The sequence below is a fragment of the Pseudochaenichthys georgianus genome, chromosome 19 (assembly GCF_902827115.2).
Source record: "Pseudochaenichthys georgianus chromosome 19, fPseGeo1.2, whole genome shotgun sequence".
NCBI classification, from domain to species: domain Eukaryota; kingdom Metazoa; phylum Chordata; class Actinopteri; order Perciformes; family Channichthyidae; genus Pseudochaenichthys; species Pseudochaenichthys georgianus.
In genome coordinates, this window is record NC_047521.1 from 27,031,726 (window position 1) to 27,050,213 (window position 18,488).

At 44.1% G+C, this 18,488-nt stretch overlaps 1 protein-coding gene across 2 annotated transcripts; it reads right to left on the reverse strand.

Annotated features, from left to right (window-relative positions):
* Positions 1–969: 969 nt before the first annotated feature.
* On the reverse strand, positions 970–9,429 carry LOC117464881 (uncharacterized). 2 transcript variants are annotated; one of them, XM_034107629.2, is made up of 3 exons: positions 9,251–9,429; positions 9,070–9,164; positions 970–7,943 (listed from the first exon to the last, which is right to left on the reverse strand). In XM_034107629.2, the coding sequence occupies exon 3, from the start codon at positions 7,808–7,810 to the stop codon at positions 2,606–2,608; it is 5,205 nt and encodes a 1,734-aa protein (XP_033963520.1). In that variant the 5' UTR covers positions 7,811–7,943; positions 9,070–9,164; positions 9,251–9,429; the 3' UTR covers positions 970–2,605. The 2 variants fall into 2 exon arrangements, with proteins under 2 accessions (XP_033963520.1, XP_033963519.1); XM_034107628.2 differs by having other exon boundaries at positions 9,070–9,429.
* Between the last annotated feature and the right edge of the window lie 9,059 nt (positions 9,430–18,488).

Genomic DNA, 18,488 nt, shown 5'->3' on the forward strand with positions numbered 1-18,488 from the left:
TTATAATACATATCACTGGGTTAGGGAATTCTCCCCAAAAGAATGTCACGTACTCTGAGCCAGAGTAGTTATTCTTTAAATGTATTTATGTATCTATCTAGAGCAGTGCTTCTCAAAGTGTGGTCCGCGGACCACTGGTGGTCCGTGAGCGCCCCCTAGTGGTCCGTGAGTATATTGGTACAATTTCACATTTTAGATAAATTAATAAATTAAAGTTTTACGCACTCTCGCGGGAATAGGCCTACCTGCCTGTCAGCCTTCCATCGGGGCACAAACTTATCTCGTGCCCTCATTGGTCATGTGCGCGTTCGTGTGTGTTGGAGGAGGGGCTCTATAAGGAAGTGGCAGATTTTCTCCGGTTGTGTATTTTCAAATTCGAGCGATCTCGAGCCGGTTTCTCAAACTTACCTACCCCACCTTTAATTGGTGTTCAGTTTTAATAATATTTACAATGAAAACTTGAGCTGAAAGGGTAGCTGGAGTGTGGATAAGAATCTGGCTTTTGTTTAACCTTTTTTTCTCTAAAATTGTATTTGTGTTGGTATGTGGCCAGGCCCGTATTCACTTTCTTATCTATGTACTGCAGCTACTGACCAGCAGATGGCGACATACAGGTATGGTTGTAGATCTCAGATCACATCATTACTGTACATTTACAGAATCTCGATCAGATTGTGATTATATTTAGAAAAACATCTCAAAATACACGACAGATAAGGCAAGGGGAATTACAGAACCGCATTAAACCTGTTCCGATTTGTCCACTCAATGAATTTGCATTATCTTATTAATTAAAAATGAAAATACAAACATTTGGGTTCAATAGACCGCCAAGATAATTATAAAATAATAATGAACCCTACTTTAATTGTACTCTAATTAAAACACCAATAACACCAACTCCAATTAATTATATTTAAAAGACGTCAGATAAAGATAACAGTGAAATGAAAGGCAACATAAGAAAACAACTCTGTAACAACAGTTGTTTTTTATTGGAATGGATCACAGACACAATACAGCCCTGCTTTATTCTAGTTTAGAAAAATGCCAATGCAACAAACGTGCAAATCCCAATTCTCCGCCATGTCTTCTGCATATTAAAAAACATTGATTGCACAAATGCCAGTTCAAGCTTTTAGGCAATATAAACAAAAAAAATAGTTTTATATCAAACACAACTGTAACTGCAATTTCAACTTCAGCATGCAAAATTATTTGAGTGTTTAGTCATGTTGACAGTTACATTCATGTGTTGAGCCAGTTCTGTTGTTTCAAGTATCTCTAATGATAACTTAAGTGACTGCCAACTGTCTGGTGAAAAAGGAAATCTCAAGGCAGGTAATAAAACAAAATACCAAAAAGAGGTGGAGACCCCAAAAAACACTGTCGCAATTAAAATAAATATTCCACATTTACATAAAAGCCATCCATCTCTGGTTACGCTTTAATACATTATGTACATGGTCACCCATGTCCCGTATGTTTGTCAAAAATTGCACATTATCCTTAAACTCGCATTCAAACAACAGCATACGACAACATCTATCAATAATTTACAATTCTGTCAGTTCACAATCAAGTCAAAATCCTCACAAACCAACCGGGGCCTGCACAGCTTCTTTGTCTCGTGTCAAGACAAGAAAATAAATGCAAGGATCAGAAACTTAACCTAAAGGAGGAAATCACATTCAACTGTTCAAAAATGATTGGCAAAAGAGCAAAAGCGGAGGGTGGATCTTTCCTTTCATATCTCATGGCCTATCAGCTTGGACAGTCAAGCTCCTCTGTGCCGAGAAACTCTCCTAACATGTGGTCGGGTTGACCATAAACCGGCTCTAAATATTGATGTCCCTCATTATAGTGCATTTGCCTCATCCTTGGCTCCATATGAGAGGCTTGGACGATAGATGCATGAGTCATTGGAGACAGTGGCACCGGTACGAAGCTGTGGTAAACGACCATAGGCTGGGTCAAAACCTCCAAGGTGGATGCCTGAGGAACAGCGCCCTCTGGTGGCTGGACTGGAAGCTGCACATAGCTTCCTGTTTCTGGATCAAAGAAGGTCTTTGTCTTGACTTGTACGGGCATGTCTACAAAGAAGTACTGCCCGGTGTCAGGGTCCTGGAGGAGCTTACGTTGGGTCATTGGAAAGGATTGTGTAACAATGGCGTGCTCGATGCTAGACTGGCGAGAAAGCTGGCTGGTGTGGCTGCTGTAGCTCGATTGACGCGAGAAATTTGCGGGATTGGGGTTGGGATTAGGGTTGGGGTTGGGATTAGGGTTGGGGTACACATCAATACTATGACTCCTCCTGGTTGGGTTATCTCTGCTCGGCTTTTCTTTGGCTCTCCCTCTCTGCTGAAGCTCGTCCATGATGGATTTTTCGATGCGTTGGGTCCTCGTATCAAGCTTCTCGTTCATAGACGTATCGTTGCTAAGCCTGCGCTCCACTTTCCCCCCCATGTACCTGTCAATGCTTTGTGATCGGTTGAATGGCCTGTCCGACGTGGGTCTATCGCTTTGCTGACTTTTGTACACAGGTACGTTACTGATGACCCTATCACTACTGTAGTGTCGTTGCTCTGGTTTATCTCGAATGTGCTTATTGCTGCTGCGACCGGGCCTTTCCGTTTCCACATTGGGAAAGTGCTTCGTTGTTCTGGCGACTGCTTTCCACCGCATCGTGGCTCTGTCTCCGAGTCTTTTGGCGCACGTCTGTTTGATTTTGAAGACGGTTTTCACTTCTCTCGCCTCTTCTATCACGGGGTGGTTGTTCACTCTGATCTTGACTGGGTCTGCCGTGGTTACTTTCATCGTGACGATCATCTTCAGCCTTTTCCCTGTGGTTTCTCTCACTGCTCTTGCTACTTCTACTGCTTTTGTGCTCAGATTTGTCGTTCTTGTGTCTCTCCGCTCTGTGTCTGCTGCCGCTTTGAGACGGCTTGTGGGAGGTCTTCTGTGCCGCCTCCTCCTTCTTAATTCTTCTAGTTGTGATCTTAATGGCTTTGAGAACAGCCTTTTCCGATTTGGGTAAGACAACCGGTGGTTTAGGCAACCCTGTTTGGCTTTCACTTCCACTGCAGGTGGACCCAGACCGCTCGCTGGGAAGCTTCAACACCACAGCGCTCATTCCCACCACATCAGCGATGTCTGCTGCGCTGGTTGAGAAGCTCTCCACGCCTTCAGATAACGGACTTACCCCAGACAACCTGTCCTCCTCCAGTGGGACAGTGAGGAACCCTCCAACCTGTGGTTTCTGTGGGCTTTCGCTTTGTAGATCTGACGGAGAGAGCGGCATGGGAGATGAAATCTGTAATTGAATGTCTTCAGGTTTGAAGATTTCATCTGGTCTTGGCGAGCAGCCCCTGGTGTCAGGTTCCTTAGCCAGAAGAAGGTCTAGATGTTCATGTACTTGATGTACCTCCTCTCCCTTCTCTGAACCACTCAGACTGCCTCTTGGTGACCATGGTTGAACCGTCTTTGACCTCATCTTATTGGTGAAAGTGTTGTCTTTGACCTTAAATAGGGCAGGGATCCCCAACGTTGGTGAGATAATATCGGAAGGCGTCTGATTATTTCCATCATGATCGAAGGTTTCTGTCGTCGTGTCTCGTTCCTTGCTGTCGGCGAACGGTACGTCTGTCTCTTTTTGAGGAGATTGTTGTGTTGGTGGTTTTACAAGCTCCGGCTCGTTTTCAGGATCACTCAAAGAATAATATTCATCCATCCTATCCGAATCTTCTTTTGTGTTAATATTCAGAGCGTCTTCATCGACCTCATCCTCCTCTCCAATCAAGTTCTCCAGAGAGTGGTAGACGTTTGACTCTGTCTCAGTATTTCGGTGCAGTGCGCTCTCCACAGAGAAGTAAGATGACTTTGAAGACAAGCTGCCTTGATCAGGCGGGCTCTGATTGATGCTAACACCATTTACAAGTAGTAAGGGCAATATTATATCCCTGGGAATGTCTCCAATAGCCTCCGCATGCCCATTCGTTTCCTCGCTAGCTCGATTTGTCGTTTCAGGTTCTTCTGTCACTACATTATTCGTTACGTCGTCACCTGGTGTGTCTAAATGATCTGGTCTTAAAGGAGCTTTTCGCTTAACTTTTAGTTTTTCCTGAGCCCTGGCATTTCTGTTTTCAAATGTCTCGTCCCTTGTTGGACTCGTATCTACTTGCAAGTGTGTTGCCTCAATTTCTTTGACTATACTCTCTTCAACGGGACTACTTTCCCTTTGAACCGGATCTCTTTTGAATAAGTCTACTTCTTGTTTTAAGAAGCCTGTACTCCTCAGCTCATGAAATTGTGCCTCTTCATATTCATACTTTAAATCTTTGTCGAAGATGTCTTTCAAACTATCCTTTGTAACACTTCCTCCCTTTTTGATTCGAGGAGGAACGGGGGGAGCATCTGTCTTTTTGCCTTCATTGTTGCTCGTCAGACTATCTCCACTCTCGTCAGATATCTGTCTCGAAATGTCTCTCACATTCACCTCTTCTGATTCATGGCTCGGGTCTTCAATTGCTTCGATGCCAGGCAGAGCAAACCGACCACCTGATCTGTGACTCTCACCGAGTCCTGGTTCTGTTTGAGAAAGGATCTGTCTCATGTTATTATGGTCTCTGAGATCACCTAACCTCTCTTTGAGTGCAACAGTGCAGCCATTTTGTTTTTCTGTCACCTCCGTCGTAGATTCGTTCATTGCTTGTTTACGTAGCTCTGCCCTTGTTACATAACTCTCCTCAGCGTCCTCGTCGAACATTGGATGTGCATCTTGTTCTGTGGGTCTATATTTTCTCTTCTGCCTGTCTGAAATAATCTCTTCCAGTGCCATTTTTGCCCGGTCATAATTGTCATTTACAAGTGCTTTGTTTACTTTCACGTTATTGTCAATCTTTGTGAACGTTTCTTCCTTGCCCTGATCCTTTTCTTTCTGTAGAAAGATGTCTCTCTTAGACATCGTGTTACCTCTCATTGACAGCATACCCTTCTTAATATTTCTTAGCTCCCTTGAAATCAAATCATTCTTAGTTTTCGTCTCCCCATCTAATCTAAAGGCACTTAATTTCTTCTTTGCGTTCTCCAGAACACGATCGCCAAGCCTTACTTTCCCCAGCTCTTTCAAAGCATGCAAATCACTAATAATATGCTCACTGTCCCTCCTTTCTCCGGGTGAAATGGCTTCGTCCTCCAGCTCCCTCCCATTGTTCACTTTCAGATGACTTTCCTCAAACTCCCCTCCTTGTTCTTCATCAGTCACTGCATATCTTTGACTTTTTATGTAGTTGTTTTGTCTAGCTGAGAATACATGCTTGGGTTTACGCTGTTTCTCGGTTGTTTCCTTTTCATTCAAATCTAATTTTGCACCCGAATCGCCGTTAGTGAGCCTGTCAACGTTATATGTCAGCTGGTTGTCAAGAGAGACTTGGATATCAGATATAGCAAAGTTTCTCTTTGGAACTGGCGGGGGCTGCTTTTTGACTATGTCTACCGGTGTCGTTTCATTTCTACTTTGAGATAAAGCATTGTTGTTTTCTGGTACTGAACTTTCTCTGTTGCGGCTGAACATTTCTTTCGAATAGGACCTCCTATCCATGTCTCTCTCCCTCAGTTCTTCTATATCTGAAGCAGGCTTATTGATGCTATCTGACTGAGATGAAGATAGAGCTTTATTCTTGGCTGCATTAATTGCTTCCCTTGCTGCTCTGATCACATCCTTCGTACTGAGTTGGCCACTCGAAACCTTTTCTCTAGAGCTTTCTTTGATGTCTTTTGCAGGTCGTTTAGCTTTTTCTGGTACATTTGGTGTTCTTTTCCCTACCGATGCATTCGATGACAACCCCTCTTTCTCAAGTGCAAGCAGGGACATTTTAGGTGAACGACTTTTGTTGACATTTAAAGTATTCGGTGAAAGCCCTGTGTCTGTTGGCAGTGCTTTTGGAGAGAGCCCTTCGTTTAGCGAGAGTGGTGGAAGGTGATTCGTCTCCGTTGGGTCGTCTATTTGAAGTGGAGCACGAGGGCTCGGAGGGACTACAAGATATTTCACATCGCTGTCAATAGGGTTGGCTTTCTTGTACAAATTCAGAGACGGATAGTTTTGCTTTTTAGCCTTTGGACTCCTTTTTGATTGTATAAAGGGGGGTATTGGGTTATCCTCACCAAGACCACCTGATGCATCCTTTTTGTTTTGCAGTAGATTTGCTAACAAATAATCGTCTGAAAGAGGTCCATCTCTATCTTGCTTAGTCTGACCAACTATCGGGGAGCTGTTAGATTCCAAAACGGGAGTGCAGACTGTCCGTCCATCTTTGAACAGGGCAGGTGTACTTAATCCTGACGCGTAACCCTCAGAGCCAGCTTGTGGATATCTCAGATTAACACAGCGTGGGGATTGGGTGCCACTTTCAGGCACTTCTAATGTTTTGAATTTAGGAGGGCTGTAGCGGCTTTTCACCCTCTTCCTGTTGTCTTTGAGGTTGAAGAGGATGCTAGAGGCGAGTGATTTGTAGCTGTCCCGTTTGACTGCAGGTTCAGGGGTCATTTTGGCCTCGGAGTGCGGTCTCAGTGGGGGGTCTAGTGCAGATGGCGAGAGGACCATTTGAAGGATTTCTGATGTTTCTGTAGCTTGTCTGGAGGGAATAACGGGAGTCATCAGCTGGCAGATGCTGAACGGAGTAGACGCCAAAGAGCTGACTTCCTCGATTGCTTCCACCTCCACAGATCTAACTTCTTTCTTTGCCAACCAAAGACTTTCCTCCAATGTTTGTAAGCTGTTTTCCTGGATGGGTGGCCCAAGCTGGTTGCCTGGAATCACACTCGTTGCCCTGGATCTGTTGCGCCTCCAGGGGGCAGTACACCCCTCCCCTCCTTCTGATGAGCACCTCTTCCCAGCAGGAGTGGCTGTTGGCTTTGGCAGGACTTTTGGAGGAGGAGGAGGGGGGGGAGGGATGGGTTTAGGAGCAGTGGGAGGAGGGGGGGGAGGGGCTGCTTTATGGCATGACTGCACCTCCTCTTCATGCAGAGTCTCTTTTCTGTGGGCCTCTGTGAGCTCCTTGTAAAAAGACAGGTCGCACCATTTTGGGATATTGTCTGTGGGGAGAATAGAAGTGTCCTCTTGGCCAAAAGGGAACTGGTTCAAATCCCTCCAAGCTTGAAAAGGGCTAAACTCGCTGTGGAGGAAAAAGTTCTTGATGTTAAGTTTCCTTACTTTGACAGTAGACTTCCCATTTTTGCTCTTTGAGTACTGGCTAGCATCCTTGCCTGTTTTGTTCGACGATCCGTCTCCAGACTGATGCGTCTTGTTATGTCCATCTGGAAAATTGGTGTGATAATCCGTGGAGAAATCCGATAACTCTCTCTGTATGCTGCGAAGTGCAGACTTATCCCACGATTCCCCCTTAGTGTCCGTCAAGCCTCCATTTTTGATCAACATCCCATCACAGCTTCCCTCCGTTGCACTTAATGCCTTGAGGAAAGACGACATGTTGGATATGTTCTTCTGTTGCTGCTGTTTCCACGGCTGGGCGGTTTTGTTTTTCTCTTGCTTTGTAGGTTCCTTGTGATGACTCTTTTTATGAGGATCCCCCACCAGAGGTTTGTGGCAGCTGAAGGGTGAGAATCCATACAATAACTCGTCATTGTAAACCGCGTCATCTCCAACGCAGAGGCTTCGAAAGGCCCGATCGGTGAGAGTGCTGACCTCTCGATCGGTCTCGTCCATGAACACGTCGGTGAAGCCATTTGGGAAGCGATGGTGGAGCATGCTCCCCGTCCGATGGCTCACGTGCCGCTTATCCACACAGGTCATGATGCCAACAACCTCGGTTCTGTCTCATTCATCACCTGTCCTGCGGCCCCTACAGCTCCTGCAGCTCTGTAGATCCGTTGGCTTTCGTCCAGCTCAGGTTAACATTGGGGGAGCGGTGGGATATGTGAACTTTCTAAAACGAGAGAAAGTGAAATCAGTTGCAAACATTTAACTCACAACAGTTATCAATCTAGAATTTGTGCATTTCGAAAATTCCCGATATAACGAATGTTCTTGGTGAACTCTGTGATGACCTTTATATACCCGACATGTGTCTTCGTGCCCGTGCTGTCACTATGCAGGCAGCAGACAAACACTTCAAGCCATGCGCTTTGCTATTTTAAGCCCTGCATGGTTCCTAAAGCCGTGAGCACTAAGCAGACTGTGGGTAACACCGTATGCTATGAAAACAGTCCATGTATTCAACATCGTCATTGAACATATGCAATCACATCTGTGTCATGTTTAATTGGCTGATAAATAGACCGGTTATGTTGAGACAATATTCATGTCTACACCACGGAAACGTAAATCAGCACATCCGTCACTCAGCAGCTGCTCCACTGTAGCTTACTTTAGCTATCTGGGTGAAGTCTGAGAATAGCCCATTAACCCATTGATGTGCCCTGACCTGGGAGCATTGCGACTGGCATATAACTCAACTGTTCAACAATCGCCATAAACACGACTCTCCTTATAAGCAGATGATGTTGAGACAAATATAAACACGGACGTTCAAAGAAAATTGTGGATCTGCACACCGAAACTTCATTTTCACTGTCAAGGGTAAACGGAAGTGCAAGAAGGTATGTTTACAACAGATAAGAGAACATATTATTTGTATTATTAATATTGCAAAAGTAAGAGGCGTTAATGTATCTTAACTCGCAGAATGTTTTGGCTTTCCAGGAGACTTTGTTTGCCAAAAGTCTACCAGCTCTCATAACCAGATATCAGTTAGGAACCGCGGTACTTTCCCAGCATCTGCTCGTATATTTATACCCGAGGAATGAGGAGCCCAGATAACTGCACTGCATATAGGCGTGAGCATTAGAACATGGTCATGAATCCTCCTCATAGACGTTTAAATAGGGTGGTATTGATTTTTCAATGAAATCTACTGTAGAGTGGACTTTGTGCTATAAGTCCTTTGTGCCACTAATGTCAAAAGAAACTTCTTATAACTTATATCCTGTAGGCTGGCCTTAAGTATGGTTCATGTCTTTGTGAATAGCTTTATTATTACACTGCTTCCTTACCTCGGTGATGCGTCGTTCATGCTGATGGTAACCGTCCGATCGCGACCGTGGTATCAAACGCAAATCCTCCAAAGTAGAATCCAGTGCGAAAACACCTGCTGAAAGTAAGCTCTCGTCACCGCCTGGCATGAACGGTTAACAGAGTCCTTCACTTAAAGCTGAAGAAACAACGAAAACTCACCAAAGTGAGGCAAGCACTCAGGTCCATGTTCAAATGTAGTGGAGTGGCCTGGGTCCTGATAGCCAGCTCAGAAGATACCAAAATAGACACGAAAGTTGGTGTGGCCAAACTGAGCGGCAACACAGCTAGCTAGCTCACACGGGAATAACCGGTGGGTGTCGAGTGGCAGGGCAAGGCAACCAGCCGGATGAAATGGACACTGTCATTGGTTATTTCTGTAAGCAGTTAAGGCTGATAGGCTCCCTCATGGACAATTCTTTTAGGAACCTTGAAAATATTACATGTCAATGAGAATGTTTGTCTTGTTGGAGACAATACAGATGGTTGGAGTATACTGACCGTTGGCTAATAATATGCTCGTCTCCCAGGGAAACAGCATTCTGATATAGACCATTGCCTCACACACATTAGCCTGACAGTCCCTAAGGAGGAGATTAATATCCGTATGTCTGCTGCCTGACTATAGCTGGGCAGGGCTAACACTTGTTGCCCAAGCGCTGTTTACAAGACGGTGATGTGGACATGAAAGTGTATGACTAAGTGTATGACTGGGTATTCTAGTTTTAGGACCAAAGCAGCTGTTGTTGCTGTGAGATTAAACTAAAATGGAGGGAAGCGTTTTGTTGATTTGTCACCACAGAGAAAGTCAATGGATGAGGTCATCTGTGAAGGTTGTGGAAAGTTAAATAAATACTGCATGGTTAAACTTGGTGTTATACCTCATGAGACATCACAATACTGCAAAGCCCACATCCTGTATTAAGCCTCACTGTCATCTGTATAATCCGTTTAAAACAGTGTTGCCCACAAATGAGATCTAAAACCATGAAATGACAATAGCTGTTGAGCCGTCTTTGGCCCCGACAACAACTCCGTGGCCTCTGCATCCACAGTGAAGCAAGGTGCCATATATACACTGGTCTATTTCTGTCATGTTGTATTTCAAAAGGTAACAGCCTGCCTCTCTGACAACTGCCCCTTACACACTTCAGCGTAGCGGTTACACGGTAACCTTGCACATGTTAGTTGACTAGTAGCGTACAGTTTTCTGCAAAAATGTCTTCAGATTGGCGAACTAGGTTTACTTTAAACTGATGCTGTATGGATAAGGTTAGACGGTTCACTCGAACTGGACACTCCATGATTTCACTCGCGAATAATGTTGTGGGGAAAAGTCCCTGCCTTATTTTGGGGAGATAGACTTACTTGCTGTTCAGAGTTCAAATACCATGTTGTGAGCACGGATACTGTGCGGGCATTTCCCTTTTAATGTCTGGACAAGAGTCTCGCCTAGAATAAGGCCTCACATGGACCTGCCCCCCTTCCTCGTTTATCTTGCTACACAGTTAGCTGATAATCAAAGATAAAAGTTAATAATTTACAATTCATGCTTTGTCCCCAGAGTCAGAACTAAACATGGAGAAGCAGCGTTCAGTTATTATGCTCCAAATATCTGGAACAAGCTCCCAGAAACCTGCAGGTCCGCTGCAACTCTGACTACTTTCAAATCCAGGCTGAAGACTTTTCTTTTTGTCGCTGCTTTTAATTGAACTATTCACATCTTAAACTGCACTGTAACTTTTATCCATGTACTTTTTCTTGCAATGTTTAATTGAACTATTCATATTTTAGACTGCACTGTAACTTTTATCCATGTATTTTTCCTTAATGTTTATTTTATTAGCTTTTCTTTTTTAATGCTTAATGTCTTTCATTTTTTTTTTTGTAAAGCACTTTGAATTGCCCTGCGTCGAAAAGTGCTATATAAATAAACTTGCCTTGCCTTGCCTTGCCTTGCCTTGCCTTGCCTTGCCTTGCCTTGCCTTGCCTTGCCTTGGCTTGCCTTGCCTTGCCTTGGCTTGCCTTGCCTTGCCTTGCCTTGCCTTGCCTTGCCTTGCCTTGCCTTGCCTTGCCTTGCCTTGCCTTGCCTTGCCTTGCCTTGCCTTGCCTTGCCTTGCCTTGCCTTGCCTTGGCTTGCCTTGGCTTGCCTTGCCTTGCCTTGCCTTGCCTTGCCTTGCCTTGCCTTGCCTTGCCTTTGTCCCATTGGAGGGTCGGTTTGTCGTTTTTATTATATCGTGTCTTCTTAGCAAGCTAACCAGCTAGCTACCTACGTAAGAACTGACTACAAAAACCGAACAGAACATGAACAGGCCAACATGAGTACAGTCCACCTCATTCATAAAAGATTTGACAAACATTTCTCATTGTCTGTTCATTTTATTTGTTCCCTTCATGGTATGCACAAACTCAACGTATAACAATTATGTATGTCTCTGTAAACACACCATACCGAAAATGAGCAGGGAGAAGAAAATAATCTTATATTACCTGCCTTCTCAAAATAGAATAGTCTGTCGTTCACATTTTCTTATTCACAGCCAATCATTACGGTTTAGTAGGAACATAAGAGAAACACAAAAACTATTAGACTGTTTCTCATCAATATATCACAGGTCTCAGATATATACAGAGCCTGTCTCTGATTGGCTGAAACACCAAACAGATCATTGTAGCATTACCCATAATCCCCTCTGTTTCAGCCCTGTTTCCAAAGTGCTGATTCTCTGTCTGTTACTTTAGATGAAAATAAGGAGCCCCTCCCCACGCCCCTCTGAGAGACATTTGGTTACAAAGAACTCAATGGAGCTCTAGAGGAGATTCAGGTGATAAGGGGGGGGGGGGGGGGGGTTACCTTGTTGCTGATTGGCTAATGGTTACTCAAGACAACACATCGTTATGACATCATAAAGTGGCCAAAATCTGATCAGCTCATTTTCAGACAGGTTTTTATAGAAATGGATCAAAAAGAGAGAGAATCTTTGTTCCTGAGACTTTCAGAGTCTCTTTCCACAGAGGGGACACATGTTGATGTAGAAGAGACATGAAGAAGAGGGGACACATGTTGATGTAGAAGAGACGTGAAGAAGAGGGGACACATGTTGATGTAGAAGAGACATGAAGAAGAGGGGACACATGTTGATGTAGAAGAGACATGAAGTAGAAGGGACACATGTTGATGTAGAAGAGACATGAAGAAGAGGGGACACATGTTGATGTAGAAGAGACATGAAGAAGAGGGGACACATGTTGATGTAGAAGAGACATGAAGAAGAGGGGACACATGTTGATGTAGAAGAGACATGAAGAAGAGGGGACACATGTTGATGTAGAAGAGACATGGAGAAGAGGGGACACATGTTGATGTAGAAGAGACATGGAGAAGAGGGGACACATGTTGATGTAGAAGAGACATGAAGAAGAGGGGACACATGTTGATGTAGAAGAGACATGAAGAAGTGGATTTTGCACAATAGGTGACCTTTAAGTGTACCGTACTTTAAAAGCAGAATGAACACAGCATGAACACACAGACCCCCCAGAGTGAAGTCCAGACCGCCGGGGTCAGGGTTCAGTCTTTGTTTGTCCCTTATGACTGACACCCACATGTGTTCGGGTTGGCTGGCAGGCAGCCCTGTTCATGCTCATTCATGTCCGCTGAGAAAGACTGGCCTTCAGGACTGACAGGCTAACCCACAGTATGGTAACTCTAGAAGGCAGTTTAGGAAGATCATAAACAGAAGAATATATGAACATGTGGTGAAAGATAAACATTGTAACTAGGGAGGCTGTGGCTCAGTGGGTAGTATGCTGGACTTCGAGTTCAAGTTCGAGTCCCACTGCAGTCAGCATGTCGTTGTGTCCCTGGGCAAGACACTTCACCCCAAATTGCTCCTGTGGGCATTGTCCACAGTACTGAATGTATGTTAGTTGCTTTGGATAAAAGCGTCTAACAAATGACATGTAATGTAACTTAAAACACATACAAGTCAATGCATGCAGATAAGTAGGCAGTGTAGTCAACATACTGTAAAGGCTACGTGCTAAGTGAGCTAACGTTGTGTTTTAGATGACCTGTATTTATCTATCACACTGTCGTGGACTCAGATATTTTATATATATCCTTTCTTTAACAAGGTAAAAGTCTCAAGCTAAGCTAAAGGTGGCTAATGTTGGGCTCTAAAGGAACTACAGCACGGTCACATGACTTCACGTCGCCACCGCTAAGCTAAAGGTGGCTAATGTTAGGCTATAAAGGAACTACAGCACGGTCACATGACTTCACGTCTCCACCGCTAAGCTAAAGGTGGCTAATGTTGGGCTATAAAGGAACTACAGCACGGTCACATGACTTCACGTCTCCACCGCTAAGCTAAAGGTGGCTAATGTTGGGCTCTAAAGGAACTACAGCACGGTCACATGACTTCACGTCTCCACCGCTAAGCTAAAGGTGGCTAATGTTGGGCTCTAAAGGAACTACAGCACGGTCACATGACTTCACGTCTCCACCGCTAAGCTAAAGGAGGCTAATGTTAGGCTATAAAGGAACTACAGCACGGTCACATGACTTCACGTCTCCACCGCTAAGCTAAAGGTGGCTAATGTTAGGCTATAAAGGAACTACAGCACGGTCACATGACTTCACGTCTCCACCGCTAAGCTAAAGGTGGCTAATGTTAGGCTATAAAGGAACTACAGCACGGTCACATGACTTCACGTCTCCACCGCTAAGCTAAAGGTGGCTAATGTTGGGCTATACTCTCCACCGCTAAGCTAAAGGTGGCTAATGTTAGGCTATAAAGGAACTACAGCACGGTCACATGACTTCACGTCTCCACCGCTAAGCTAAAGGTGGCTAATGTTGGGCTATAAAGGAACTACAGCACGGTCACATGACTTCACGTCTCCACCGCTAAGCTAAAGGTGGCTAATGTTGGGCTATAAAGGAACTACAGCACGGTCACATGACTTCACATCTCCACCCCTAAGCTAAAGGTGGCTAATGTTGGGTTATAAAGGAACTACAGCACGGTCACATGACTTCACGTCACCACCGCTAAGCTAAAGGCGGCTAATGTTGGGCTATAAAGGAACTACAGCACGGTCACATGACTTCACGTCTCCACCGCTAAGCTAAAGGTGGCTAATGTTGGGCTATAAAGGAACTACAGCACGGTCACATGACTTCACGTCTCCACCGCTAAGCTAAAGGTGGCTAATGTTGGGCTCTAAAGGAACTACAGCACGGTCACATGACTTCACGTTACCACCGCTAAGCTAAAGGTGGCTAATGTTGGGTTATAAAGGAACTACAGCACGGTCACATGACTTCACGTCACCACCGCTAAGCTAAAGGTGGCTAATGTTGGGCTATAAAGGAACTACAGCACGGTCACATGACTTCACGTCTCCACCGCTAAGCTAAAGGTGGCTAATGTTAGGCTATAAAGGAACTTCAGCACGGTCACATGACTTCACGTCTCCACCGCTAAGCTAAAGTTGGCTAATGTTGGGCTATAAAGGAACTACAGTACGGTCACATGACTTCACGTCTCCACCGCTAAGCTAAAGGTGGCTAATGTTGGGTTATAAAGGAACTACAGCACGGTCACATGACTTCACGTCTCCACCGCTAAGCTAAAGGTGGCTAATGTTAGGCTATAAAGGAACTTCAGCACGGTCACATGACTTCACGTCTCCACCGCTAAGCTAAAGTTGGCTAATGTTGGGCTATAAAGGAACTACAGCACGGTCACATGACTTCACGTCACCACCGCTAAGCTAAAGTTGGCTAATGTTGGGCTATAAAGGAACTACAGCACGGTCACATGACTTCACGTCTCCACCGCTAAGCTAAAGTTGGCTAATGTTGGGCTATAAAGGAACTACAGCACGGTCACATGACTTCACGTCTCCACCGCTAAGCTAAAGGTGGCTAATGTTAGGCTATAAAGGAACTACAGCACGGTCACATGACTTCACGTCTCCACCGCTAAGCTAAAGGTGGCTAATGTTAGGCTCTAAAGGAACTACAGCACGGTCACATGACTTCACGTCTCCACCGCTAAGCTAAAGGTGGCTAATGTTAGGCTATAAAGGAACTACAGCACGGTCACATGACTTCACGTCTCCACCGCTAAGCTAAAGGTGGCTAATGTTGGGCTATAAAGGAACTACAGCACGGTCACATGACTTCACGTCTCCACCGCTAAGCTAAAGGTGGCTAACGTTGGGCTATAAAGGAACTACAGCACGGTCACATGACTTCACGTCACCACCGCTAAGCTAAAGGTGGCTAACGTTGGGCTATAAAGGAACTACAGCACGGTCACATGACTTCACGTCTCCACCGCTAAGCTAAAGGTGGCTAACGTTGGGCTATAAAGGAACTACAGCACGGTCACATGACTTCACGTCTCCACCGCTAAGCTAAAGGTGGCTAATGTTAGGCTATAAAGGAACGACAGCACGGTCACATGACTTCACGTCTCCACCGCTAAGCTAAAGGTGGCTAATGTTGGGCTCTAAAGGAACTACAGCACGGTCACATGACTTCACGTCTCCACCGCTAAGCTAAAGGTGGCTAATGTTGGGCTCTAAAGGAACTACAGCACGGTCACATGACTTCACGTCTCCACCGCTAAGCTAAAGGTGGCTAATGTTGGGCTATAAAGGAACTACAGCACGGTCACATGACTTCACGTCTCCACCGCTAAGCTAAAGGTGGCTAATGGTGTGCGTGATGACGTTTAGTCGTCTCATTTAGACACTTGTTAGCAACCTCCGATTTTAAAATTCACCAGTGGGGTATTTACTGACATATTTGATGTCGTAGAATAAAATGATCTTCAGTTGCTGTTAACCACAGACCTTACGTCAGGTTAACAACCAGAAACACACTAAACATGTCCAGGTGGAGGGAACAGGAAGTGATCAAATGCTACATGAAGCCAAGGTGCGCGATCTTTGGTTGGGGAGATACAGTAGTTGTGGGTCATTTTAACTGATGTTATGTTCAGGAAATGCTTTAGAGTTGTATTTGGTTTAGTCCAATACAATAAAATAATGTCCCACAGCAAAAGTAGGGCTTTCTTTTCCCAATGGTTAAGATTCAATTATCAAATAACATAATCATGATCCAATAGGTGTGAAAAATAAATGAGGACTTCACAATATTGTTCTTGATTACTAAGTTGCTGTCTACGAATGCCGGCTGTTATTTGTATAGTGTGAGGGGAGTGATGACAGCAATGCAATAACTGATACCATGAGGGCAGATATGGCAGGTGCCGGACCAATCAAAGCAGAGCAATGACACGTTGCAAATTCAGATACAACATCAGCGCGTGAAAACGGTAAGATGTTAAACATGGTGGCAGAAACCTACTGCCAGACACACACTCACAAGAACTATACATACCACAACAACACCGTATTTCTAGTTTTCAATGTGAACAAGTATCAGTTCAAACCATGTAATGCTGTTCGTCGGTCAGAAGGTGCAGGTTGAAAATCAGAGAATACTTCAAATCAAAAGTGTGCTTTATGTCTTTATGTCTTTATTAGGATCCCCATTAGCATAGCATGAGCATTGGCTATTCTTCCTGGGGTCCTCACACACTCAAAACATACATAAACATACAACAACATTAAAACAAAACAGCTCATAATTTCATGCTATTTACAGTGAAATGAAGTGAAACTAAAATGGTCATCCAATTATCGCCATCCTAAGGCCAAACAAAAGTAAATACAAATAAGTGTACATAATAATATATGCATACATAGCCACAGGCACAGTTCAAATTTGCTTAAATTCTTGAAGTGTTTTTCTTACTTATTCAGACCTAAAACGCATCGCATTAAATGTGAGGGGCCATGTGTTACAGCAGTAGTTTCAGAACGGTCTGATCGGCTCATTATCTTTTCATCAGCAAAACCTTTGAGCCCACAAGGTTCAGGAAATTGCTCAGCGTTATGTCGAATAAAAGGACTAGCAGTGCATCAAAAAGTCAGTAGTGCGCAAAACCCCCCGAGAGATGTGTGGGTGTTGGTCTTCTGTCATCAGGGCTGTCTTCGTCACCGGTGAGTACAATTCACAAAAGTATGCAGTAGTAAATATGCTTTCTTAGGCTAATACGAGGTATTAGTACACCATGTTTTGTATTAGCAGGATCTCAAAAGTGACAGCCTTTTAATTGTTAAAAATGATGAAGGTAAAGACCATGTCAGAAAGGTCGTAAGGATACATACACTGCACTATGAATCCACCTGTAAGACCATTTTTATATCTGTTTCACTTGATAAACTTCATAGAAATCAAACGCCACACACAACTACAGTACATATCAGAGCTAAAAAAAAACGAACTTAAGTATACTGAAGGTTATGAAGCTAGTATTTCTCGTGAACTGAACTCTCTGCCAAAGAAATACAGCCAACTTGAAAGCTAAACCAAGCTAGCTAGTGAGGTAGCCAAAGCTAGCCCTAGCTGGTGCCTGGAAAGTCAAATAGCTTTTTTTTCTCTCCAGCTATTGTCGGTGTATGGTCCATTTTCATGAGAAGTTATTTTGGTTATTCAGAAATAGCTCTGTCACACAGATAATAAGGGTCAGACCGGGGTTATCTGACACGTGTTCAACCGTTTTTTGTACTTTCAGGCAAGCCAGTAAACATGGATTGATTTGTGTGTATACTTGGCTGGAGTGAGATTTTGACATCATGGGTTTAATTACACATATGCGCACTGAATGACTGCTAGTCAGTAGCGGGACTTTAGCATATATATATAGGATATATACAAATACACAATATTGGACACAGACTATAAAGGGCACAACGTTCCATTCACTAATGAAAGTCAAACACATGTTTGTTTCCACTGTTTTATTGTGTGCCTGTCGCGATAAGCAATTAGTTGACTTATCGTACGATAAATACAAATGAACTCGATACATTTACATTTACATGAGGATGTGACTAGCAGTTTGAAAGGATGTACTTGAACTATTATTATATATTATCATTATGTCAGTGGTCTAAAATGGTCATACAACGGTGCCGACAATATTATCGTTTATCGCAATAATTTCCGGGAAAATGTATCCAACAAAATTAATTATCGTGAGAGGCCTATACATGAAACACACACACACACACACACACACACACACACACACACACACACACACACACACAAATCTACAGACTTACTCCAAACTGACAAATATATTAATTAACACACTCTCACTCTCATACTCTTTGACTCTATTTTGGCCGAGTAGAACAATAAGCAGCAGACAGCAGAAGTCATTTCTGCTGGATCTCAGATCTGCGCATGCGCAATACGGGTCGGGGATTGACCAACCGGCTCCCACTGCTCTGCTGTCTGTTAACGTTG

Excerpts from the sequence above, each read along its gene's own strand:
- LOC117464881 (XM_034107629.2), bottom strand. The coding sequence starts at position 7,810 with ATGACCTGTGTGGATAAGCGGCACGTGAGCCATCGGACGGGGAGCATG.